The sequence below is a fragment of the Centruroides sculpturatus genome, unplaced genomic scaffold (genome assembly GCF_000671375.1).
Source record: "Centruroides sculpturatus isolate CEXI.00-Female unplaced genomic scaffold, Cexi_2.0 scaffold1245, whole genome shotgun sequence".
NCBI classification, from domain to species: domain Eukaryota; kingdom Metazoa; phylum Arthropoda; class Arachnida; order Scorpiones; family Buthidae; genus Centruroides; species Centruroides sculpturatus.
The window spans coordinates 108,430-120,263 of NW_019385666.1; the positions used below are offsets into that span (position 1 = coordinate 108,430).

General features: G+C 26.7%; 1 protein-coding gene across 1 annotated transcript in view; it reads right to left on the reverse strand.

Moving 5' to 3' along the window:
* Positions 1-869: 869 nt before the first annotated feature.
* Positions 870-11,834, reverse strand: part of LOC111641031 (coiled-coil domain-containing protein 149-like) — a 45,310-nt gene continuing 34,345 nt past the window's right edge. Inside the window, exons 9-12 of the mRNA XM_023387134.1 lie at positions 9,877-10,021; positions 9,721-9,803; positions 6,373-6,633; positions 870-3,517 (exon numbers count right to left, since the gene is read on the reverse strand). Coding sequence (XP_023242902.1) covers positions 3,198-3,517; positions 6,373-6,633; positions 9,721-9,803; positions 9,877-10,021 — 809 coding nt within the window. The 3' untranslated portion in view covers positions 870-3,197. The remainder of the gene's footprint in view (positions 3,518-6,372; positions 6,634-9,720; positions 9,804-9,876; positions 10,022-11,834) is intronic.

The following is an 11,834-nucleotide window of genomic DNA, read 5'->3' on the forward strand; positions in this document are numbered from 1 at the left end:
TAACAAAATTGTTTCATACCTTCATCAATTTGTCTCCTGTAACAGTATTTTTATAGTTCTTTTTATAGTATTTTGTATAATTTATTTCAGAGTTTTAAGTTCTTAAAATAAACTTTTCATCTGTTTACTAGAATTAGTCAATTTATTACTTTATACATTTTTAACTAATAATAATAAATATCGCTATTAATTATTCTGCCATTAATGCTTAAAAATTTTTTAAAGATCATCTATTCATATTGAGTATAAAAAATATATTAAACTATTAGATTTTTAAATATCCTTAAAGTTGTTATAATTAATTTTGACTTGCTTCTGACAAAGAATTTATTTTTTAATATTAAAACTTTTAGCTAAATAATTTTTAACTATTCAAATAATTTTCCACAATCAAGATGACCCAAAAGTCAAGTGACTGACTGACCTTTGGACACACTTTCTTGCAAATTATTGCAATTTGTAAATATTTAAAACGAGAATTTTTTCTTAATTTTTTTAAAGTTTATAAGCAATAAAATATTTGAATAAGAGAAAAAGTTTGGTCCAAAAGTCAATATCAACATTAGTTAACTTTGTGAAATTGCAATAAATTTAACAATATACAGAATCTAGTTAAATATTACAAATTTACATTATTTTGCTTAATACAAACAATGATATTAACAATAGCAAAACTATTTATTAAATATGATATTTTGTTTTAAATTATTCATTAACTATGAGTAAGATAAATAAATTTTAATTAACAAGATTTACATTAAACAATTATTAATCAAGAATCTGAATTAATAAACATCATTTTATATATTTTTGAATTGTCATTATTAAATTAATTCCAATTCTAAATTAAAGAGTTGTAAAAAAAAATTCAGAGAAATGATTCTTCATAATTTTTATTGACTCAAAAACTCATTTAAATTTAACATATAAGATTAGAGGTTGGATTTATAGCCTCATAACAAGAGACTATAACCAAAGGCCTTTCATTTTTAAATCTATTATTATTTATAAAAGGATCAGATCCTCTTTTCTCTAGTCTTCTCTACTATTATAGCTTAGGACCAGAAATCTAAATCTGGTTTTTCTAATATCTTTGTAATAAAAAACTTTTTTATGTAACATGTAACAAACTAAAATCGCAAAGGATCGAACCCATATCATGCAGTTCTAGCATCTAGAACCTTATTCACTCGGCTACTGCCATTCCTAGAATAGGTAGAACTTTGAGATTTATGGGCCTTTCAAAATTGGGTGTTTAGCTTGTTTTTCCGAAATGCTTGAGAAGTGGGTCCTATTATTTGGATAAGGAACTATTTGTGTTTAGTGCTACATGCTCATCAAGTATCATACAAATCGGAGATATGAACATCTGGCCATCTCCTTGTTAACATTCAATTACTAGCACTTATAGTGCTTTCTTTTTATAAATGAAAACTATAGTTTAGTTATGTAGAATTTGTTAAAATTTGCAATAATAAAGGTGTTCTTTGCTTTTCTTCTAAAGCTATGGCATTATTTTAATCTAAAATCATGTTAAAATTGTTGAAATTCTATGACAAGATTGCATTCTATGCCAGGAATATTTTTATTTACATATAAATTGCACTTAATTTTATTTTCTGTCAAACTACACTAAACAAAAAAATTCATTTTTTGTTTAGTGTCGTTTTTAAATTTCAACTATTCTTTTGGAATAAGTTCCATATTTTTTAAGGCCATTTCAAGATGCTAAGGGCATTAACTAAATACAGCATTCCTTTAAGCCTACTCTGATTCCATTAACTGAAGAATAGTAGCAATAAAACAAAATATTTTTGCTAAACTTTTCATCATTTTAATATTTGAGCTTGTTTAGTATTCTTCTAGCATAATTCAACACTTAATTAATAAAAATTGCAAAATAATACATTTTCAGTTAAATTAATGATAAATTAGATGATGATGCATTTACCAGTTATCAATAATAACTGATAAATGCATTATCATCATATTAATAGCAATTTTTTCAAACCTAACTTTAACTAATTTCTTTAAATAAGCAAATAATTACATTTGATATGTTATTCTGAGTTAATTCTGCCACATTGCTGAATAATTTATTTTTATCTTTAAAATTAAACTTTAAATAGTTTTTACACAATGCAATTTATCTATTATTAATATATTTTCCAGAATTTATTTCACTCTGCAAACTGTAATTAGTGAGATAACTTGATTCACATGTATAGATTTCTATTAACAAGATTTCCAAAAAATCAAGTGTATCATCTCATTATTTACTTTAATAAAAGCAACTTTGACTTTTCTCATTTAATTTTGTTTTTTTATCTGAATGTCATTTTTAGTTAGTGTTGAATATTGCTTGAATTTTAAACTATTTCTCTCTCTATTACTAAATCTCAATTATTAAATATGATAAACACAATATGTTACAGGATGCACAATAAAATCCATTCTTTAAATCAAGTGTACTGTTTTCATACTGTATATGTTATGAATAAATGTTATAATAAAAACTAAAACTCTTTCTTTCAATAAATCATATCTTTACAGATAAAAATTGTAGCAACATCTTATTTGGATGACTTCAATTCAAAACTTGAATTGTAGCTTAAATAAATCATGATTTTTGTAAACAAAAAATGTAACTGTCTACAAACAGGATATTAAATAATGAAAATTACTGTTGACACCAATTTTACAGACCTTGATGTAAAGATTTCAGAAACAATGGACTAAATTCAATTGTTCCAAGGCATCTGTCAGAATATTAGACTGAAATGTTTAGAATGCAGATCAGAACACTGGATGCTCAGCACTCTGGCAGGGATTTAAACAATAGTTTGTCTGTTGTTACCAAAAATGTCACATAAATAGGAGGAAAACAATTGGCATTACTGGGCCATCACTTTCTATATATAAAGAGTTAACAGTAATTATATATTGATATGTTAAATATTTTACAGAATAAAATCAGAGCATTTATTGTATGGCACAAGAGAAAATGAGAATATAACTCTGCCCAATACGAATGCTATAACTATACATGCATATTTAAGCTGAAAATAATTTTATAAAAAAAATAATCTTTATTTGCATAGCAATCTTTGCTTACTTATCTTAAGGTCAATTTTATTGAAATGACTCAAAATTTTAATTAAATAAAGAAGTTAAAATGATTTTATAGTTACATATAGTTAACAATTTGGATCTTCTTTTTCCTTATTAACATTCTTTGAAGCAGACTGGGCTTTTTTTAAATTCTGTTGTTCTATTTCTGCAAGAGCAGCATCCAATAATTTCTGAAGTTGAGGAGGGAGATTATCATCATTTTGAGAACCTGATGATTCTTCACTCAGATAGCGTTGTCTCTGAAAATCTGAATCTGAGGATCTTGAAGGGATTTCAGAATCGCTACTTATGTCTCTATTCTCTTGAAATAATGTCCGCAAGGGAGTACTTGGATGAGAGCTGAGATGACTTGAACAACTGCTGGAACTTCGAACAAAGCTTTCGGCTATTTGAAAAAATTTTGAATATCATGAGTCTTAATATTGATAATTAGAAGTAATAAATATACAATATTTTAAATAAATTGTCAGTTAAAATTTAATTTTAATATAAAAAAAATCCTTATTCATGTAATTTTATCATCATCAAAATATGTTATTTTACTCATATTTTTGCTAAACTCTCTCTTATCCATCAACACATGGAACCTGACGAGTGAAAAATTTGGGAGTCAAGATTACAATAATTATGAACACAGTTCTGCTACATTTATTTATATGTACTACATACAGTAGACATATGCATTTTTATAGGATACACACGTATGTATTAAAAGTTTGATTTTTTTTACAGCTAAATTCCAATTTGTGTTTGTTCAGCCTCTTCTTGCTTTTTGTACCAAGAAAGGCAATTATTTGGCATCTTTTCTGCTTCAGATAGCTAATGACATGGTTTATAGGCTGATACAGACCTTAACATGCTATCCAAAGAAAAAAAAAAAAGCAAAATTGTCAAACAATGTCTTTCATTATAGCAAACTGGACACAACTATATTATTGATACTATTATAATTAGATTCAAAGCAGTTTTGTTTTTGCCAAATAAGACAAAAATGGATAAGTTTAATTTTATGAATTATAGTAAAGAATTTTTGGCAAGTTGGCATTTGAAAAAACAAATTAAAAATATTTTTTATATAATCAATTTTTGTGCTTCAGTTTTCAAAACTGATGCATATGATTGTTTTATGTTTTTCTAGTTCTTAACTTTAATGAAATCTTTTGATTTCATTCTTTAAGTATGTTTATAAATGTCTTAAGTTAAATAAACAAAATGTAATAGTTATATCAGCAGAATTAATTGTAGATATTAAAACATTAAAAGAGGACTGTTAATTGTTTTTCTTTCTTTCTTAGGTTTAATAACCAAAACATTTGTGTAACTTTAATTAAACTTCTTATAGTCCAGTTAAAATTTGGCAGTATCATATGCTTATTAGTATGGGAAGTGTTCTACAGCTTTCACATTATCAGCATTGGATTCAAATAGAAATAATGTTAAATGCTTTAACAAATTTTATCAATTTGACTGGAAAGTTTGTAAACTTGTTGGCCATTCTGCTGGAATTCCAATGTAAATATGGAAGTATCTGAAACTATGAAGAAATAAATCATACAAAAAACATTTTATTGATAAATAATTAATTAATTTCTTAAATTTTATTTAATCAATCAATCAATCCCTGACCACCTTATGACTGCTGGGAAACATTTATTTAAATTACATTCAAAATATGAGGTACCACTGTATTATGTAATTTGGACTAAGAGTAGGTGATTATTTATTAAAACAGATGGCAGCATAGATATTAATTAATACATTTAATTTTAGAATATTCTCAGAAGAAAAGATCAATCTATAGTGGATCTCAAACATGCAATTCCTGCTTACCATGGAGATACATTGCCAATTATGTTATTCAAATGTCTGTCTGAACTTTGTTTTCAAGCCATTTAATTTAGAGAAACATGTATAGTTATATCTTCTAAATTAATTGATCTTGGACAGAGGTACAGGTAGCACAATTACCACACAGGAATTGTGGGTTTGAGTCTTGTTCCTGGTTAGTCTTTTCTTCTAAATTATTAAATAATTTCTAATTATTAAGATGCCATCTTGTATTAAACTTATGTAATTTGTATTAAATGCAGGCAGTTAATCTTTTATAATTAATTAGCCATATTGCAGCCCAATTTAAAAATAATCTTTCTGAATTTTAATTTTTTTTTAGTTTGCACAAGTTGAAAAGGATAGCCTTTTTAGTAATAGCCATCATGATTCAGACAGTTGAAGGGACAGATCAACTCACCTGAAAAATTCCTGTGTTTGCTCGTGCAGATTCAATTGTGGCTGATATGCTGACATATTACCTTGACAACTGGATTGCTGTGGCAGTTATTTGTTTTATTACTATATGTCAAGCTTGGTTTTATAAGTAACTCTACATGCTTCATATCACTTTTTATATTGTTTCAATACTCAGCTCTGATTCATTTCTTAGTGATTCAATATGTGAAAACTATAAAAATTAGGCTTCTGCATTATGTCCACTTTGTACAAAATGACATATTTAAATGCCAAATATCATCTTGGTATGTATTAAGTAAAGTTTAAACTATATTTTGAGGAAGATCCTATATCTACAGCAAATATATTGTTTGCTGATGTTTTTTCAGATCATGAATGTAGCACTATATTATTAATATATTTAATTTTCTAGTTTATTTGTACTATTCTGGGTATTTAACTATTACTGTTCATTTAGAGAGAGAATTAATAGGTTTAAAATTTTATACATCTAAAAAATTAAGTTGTCTCATGTGAAATGTCATTTTATGCTGATGTTGCTGATATGGTGTCAACTTGGGTGAAACTTTGGTGTCTCTCTTTTTAGTCTATGATCTTATTAGGTACCTAGAAATGGTCATATGACTCAGACAGGTCCTATTGTCTGCATGTTTTGCTTGGGGTCTACTTCCACAATAGCCTTTGAAATTATGTCTGAAACAGCAAATAGCAGTTCCCACTGGTTCATTTCCAGGCTCTGATCTCTGCTCTGAAACTTCTCAAACCATTTCTTCACAGTGAAAGCCATTACAATGGTCTCACCAAAGTCCTGTAAATGTTTGTGGCTGTCTTGATCCCTTTTGTGTCAGAGTTTAAACTCAAAGAACATCAGAACACTTAAGTCATGAGTTTACAGTATTGTAGAAATGTGCATTGGGTCACCTGGTGGTGCTTTCAGTATACAGCCTAAAATGATATTTCACATCAGACAATCTAATGATATATTTTACTTACAAGGAACAGGACTTTCTTTAGTGGGAAGTAAATCTAAATCACTAAAACCAGATCCACTTCTGTTTCTTTTCTCTACTTCAGAAGAGGTATTTTCGTAATCTTCATCCTGAAGTTTGGCTTCTTCAACTTCTTCATTCTTCAACAAATTTGATGTAGTTAAAGCAACAGCCTTTGTACACGTAGGTGGTGTTGGAGTTATTGGATTGTTTTCCAAAACCACTTTCTCCTCTTCACAGCATATTTTATTTGTACACATTTTTGCTACAGAAAGATAAATAATGTGCAGTCATTAAAAATAATATATAATAAATAAATCCAAAAGATATTTTAATATATAAGTGAACTAACTAAAATTAAGAATTTCTTTACAATAAAGAAAAATATTCATAAATGCAAAAATTTTAAATTTTCGTTTATTTACAGCAAAAAGTTTCAATAAAAATCAGAAATGCTAAGAGAATTTTTCTAAAATTATAATTTCAGTGATATCAAAAACTAACTCAATAAAGTAAAAATTGCATTACAAATACTAGTCATATCTTGCTTGCTTGCTTGCCATTTTTTACAAAAAAAAATCTTATATTATTAATTGTTTTCGGATTGTCACCTGTGAACATTTTAGACTATTTTACATATTTGTGCAGAGCTGTAGCCTACAAAGAAAGGTCATCTCTGCAGTGAAGAATGGTTGTTCCAGGTGATTGGACATGGCAAGCAAGCAAGATACTAGTAATGCAATTTTACTTTATTAAATTGTAATTCGCGCCAGCTCTTTTTTACAAAAAAAATCTAACTTAAATTGTGGTTCTTTTTAAACCAGTGACTCCAAAGTGGGTGCTACTGCCCTCTTTAGGGTGATGATAAAAAATATATGCATCAGTAGTCTGAAAGGTTTGGAAAACACCATTTTAAATGAATTTAAGAAAAGCCACTTTTAAATTTCATTCTTTAGAAACACTTTGTCTGTATTATAATTTTGTTACATTGCATACCTCAGATATATCATCCTAGATTCCAGATAGATGCCATAACTCAAAAATGTTCACAAGTTAAAGCATTGCCTTTGTTTCCCTTATTGTCTTAAGCTATGTAATTAAAATTATCAATAAAAATGCAAAAAAATACAAAGGAACTATAACTCAAAAGTGAACATCTCAAGTTTGTGAAAGTGGAATTCAAAATATTATAGCTCATACTTGTATATTATAATATACAGAGAGATTACTAAAACAGTTGTAATGTTCTGTTTCGAATAAAACTAACACATTTTATTCTAAAAGTCTAAAGAATGATTTACTTACAAGGAGAGTGCATATGGTAGGAAATGCAAATCTAAATAAACTTTTGTTTGTTGGTGGTTCTACCCCAAGAACACACACAAAAGATTAGAGACAGCCATTCATCCAATAATAATTAACAAAAATAATTTTAGTGTTGTATTTCAGTGTAGTTTTATGGAGAGTTTGATAAGGATTACATTTCAAAGCACAGCAGGTAGCATGCTAAAATTTGTCTACTACAATGCTATCCTGATTTTGTATCTCAACGTTGCCAGAAACTTTCTTTTTTCAAACTTTAGTTAAAATAATATCTATTTAAGTCAAGAGTTCAAAAAAGGCTTTCTTATTTTTATAATAATGATTTTATTTTTACTTTTAATTAATGAAGGTTTTAAAACAGATAACAAATGGTATAAATAGAGAAGTCCTGTTCCACAGAAGAACAGAAATGATTTCCATTTCCTGTTTAGTGTACCTTTTATATCTAAAAGTTAACTAAAAATCACCATATTTAAGAAGTCAATTTAAACTTATTTTGTGTTGTGTTCATATTCTACAAAATTACAAATTTCAGAAGAAATTCTGTATTGTACCTGTAGGTTGAAGAATAGTTTGTCAAAAAAAAAAAAACTTGAAATACATTCCTAGAATAAAGATACAAATACAGTGAAATGTCAAAAATCTGAACATTGAAAAGTAGATATTAGCCTTTCAATGGTAATTTCATTACTGATGTTTAACTCATTCAGAATTTTTTAATTTTGGAATTATGATTAGTGAATCTTTTATTTAAATATAGCCATGCTGCAAATTATATTTTTGAATTTTTTAAATATCCCTACATTCAATGTGAAATACTGGCTTGAACTTAGAACACAAATCTGAATTAGTGTATTTAGTGAATTATAGTACATTATTACAGTATTAAGTACTGTAAACTCCAAATACATTGAATTCAATGTAATAATCCACTGTATTAGAGTATTTAAACTTTCAGGAAAAAATTGATTATACAGAAAGCATCAAAAATCTAGACTAATTGAAACTTGACCCTATCCTGATTTTAAAATATAGTATTAAATTATCATTTTAAGTTTATTTCACAATCCAGTAATTTATTTTATTGAACATTAAAATTATTCTTATATTTTAAAAATTTTAACTGATTAAAGTTGATAAATAAGTCAGAATAAATCAGAATCGATTAAATCATAATTTTAAAAAAATATCTGATTATAAATGATTTATTTGGTTATTTCTGATTAGGTTTCATAATTTCTGCTTTAATCATTTCATTAGAAATTATTTTAGAATTCCTTTATAACAAGTTATTAACTGCAAGTAATAATGTTTTAGAAAAAATCATTGTTCAATTATTCAAAAAAATAAAATAGGTCTTGCTTAATGCAGTAGACACATTCCTCAAAAGTACAGTCAGATATCTCTATTTCAAGGACCTGTCTCATAGTGGCAGTCATGAAATTTCATATTAAAACTATGATTATTGCTCTCACGGCAGAACGTGACACTAGCCACAAGACCTGAAGATGTTCATCAAAGTATGACATCTTTGTGTGTTGGTGTCTAATGAATTGTCTGACATAAGCATTTTTAATTTTGACCCATATTTCTGAAAATATCATATCATGAATTTAAGTATATTTATTATAAAACAAACATTTTTCTGTACAAAACTATTTATACTAAAGTGTTTAGGCATGTGTAGAAATCCTCTGGGACTATTTAAACCAAAATGCAGATTTTCATAAAATTTCATGTTTTTGTGGTTAGTGATGGCATGCAAATACAAAGACCTCACAGTAGTGAATAATGTTTAACATAATTTATTGTGGACAATTTTTTTAAAGTGAAAATGAAAACTCTACAGTGTATAATAAAAAAATATATAGACATATATAACATTGGTAACATCTTTTTTCTTTGGTAACTATTCTATAGTCAAAATGTTAATTAAATGTTAAAGTATAATCTTAAGAAAACAAACTGTCACAATCATACAATTTAAATGTCTTTTTAATATTCTAATAATAAAAATTAATATATTTACTTGAATCCTGAAGATTCCAAAGATGAGACAGTTCAATTGCTTTAATTTTCTTCTCTAGTTCAGTAACACGGTTTCCTAGAATTCTAAAAATAATTTGATATTAAATATTATATAGTCCTATGTATAACTGAAAGTGAAGAAATTTCAAAATCTTACTTGTTAGCTTTTTTCTGATGACTTAATGCTAGTGTTTTATCATTTAAAGATTCAAACAATGCCACCACCAAGTTACGAAGATCGGTTACAGTGTTAGGATTGTTAGTTATTTCCAAGAAAGGATTAGTTTGTAATAATTGCTGTACTAAAGATTCATAATTTAATTATTAGCAAATAATTATTTATTAATAAATACTAAAAATAAATTTAAAAGCATATTGTTTATTTATATACTTTGCTATAATTAAATATTTATACACTTTATTAAAAATTTAACTCTTTGTTCAAAATATTACATAAATACAAATCTTTTATTTAAATTCAAAACTTTAAATTTTAGTGTTAAAGAATCTTTTAAATAAGTATTTTAACAGAAAAGGTCCATGGAAAACTACCATAGTATTTGAGACCAAATTTCATCTATCACTCAGTGAAAAGATTTATTCCATTTTTAAAAATTCCTCATGTTCAGACATTTTGGAATAGCCAAGAATTGAAACATTGAACAAATCCAATTCTGAATTTTCTTTGACAAATGATCTAAAAACAAAGCTTTAATCTTGAAAATATCTATCATGGACTTCTTTATATTAAAAAGTATTATTTTTAGACTTGTAAAAGTTCAGATTTATTTGTTTTTCTTATAGCCAAAAAAGATGTACAAAAATAATGGAAATGGATACATGTTTTTGAGATTGTGTCACCTTTGATAATGGACTAAGGAAACTGAAGTCCACTGCCAATGTTTTGAACTATTCAGTAATGCAATTTTTCAGTTCATTGTCATTTTCAAATTCAAACTAATTTGGTGAAAGCCATTTCTTTAAAACAAAAACAAATGATAATTAAAACTTTCCTAGTGAAATTGTTGCAACATTTGAGATGCAGTTTGAAATCAAGTATAAATTTTTGACCACTGTCATATATATATACAGTAAAACCTGTCTATGGCAACCACCCACAGTTCCTTCAAAATGACAGGTGGTCGTCCAATACAGGTGGTGCTGTAATACCATATTTCCGTACATATTTTGTGCACTTTTTAGCCATTTCTAGTACACAAAACTCGAGGTGAGCAAAAATAAGCGAATTTTTTCAATAATAGGGCTATATTGATATTGTATTTTATTCTTATCGGATAACTCGATTTACAGGAGTCGTCATGATTTTATAAGACAGATTTAATACCAATATTTTAGATTAATACAATAGTCGCATTTTCCGATTATAATGCACACTTTCTTTTTTCCGACTTAATTAATTCAACTCGATTGTTTTCGTTCGCTCCACAGTTACGTGTATTACGTCATCGATATACAAGCACGTCGTATCTCTACATCACTTTGGTTTTGGTATTCATTAGTTTAATCTTACTTTAACTTCAAAAATACTGTATTTTTTAATATTTAATATTTTCTTAAGTACAATAAGAAAAATTATTAATTAATAATAAAACGATTTTATAATTTTTTCTCATTACATGATTTCATTACATTCTGCGATTGTCATTGCGAAATCGAAAAAGGAAGGTTGCTTGTAAAACTGATTTATCGTAGACCTTCAGTATTTTCCTTGGGGGTATAAAATATTGTACACGATACAATTAATCGGCTGATCTCATCGTTTGATAATTTTTTTCTTTGTTTTTTGAAGCTCATATACAGTAGGTATGCGATAAATAGTTTCTGTATCAACCTACCTTATTTCTACGATATATTTAGAAAAATAATATCCAAGGAATTTTCGCAAGCAAAATATTCAAAAAACAATAAACGCATTAATGCAAAAATCAGTTTTACTTCCTTTTTCGATTCCGCGATTGTAATGAAATCGTATAATGAGAAAAAATAATAAAATCGTTTTATTATTAATTAATAATTTTTCTTATTGTACTTAATTAATTAAGAAAATATTAAATATTAAAAAAATACAGTATTTTTAAAGTTAAAATAAGATTA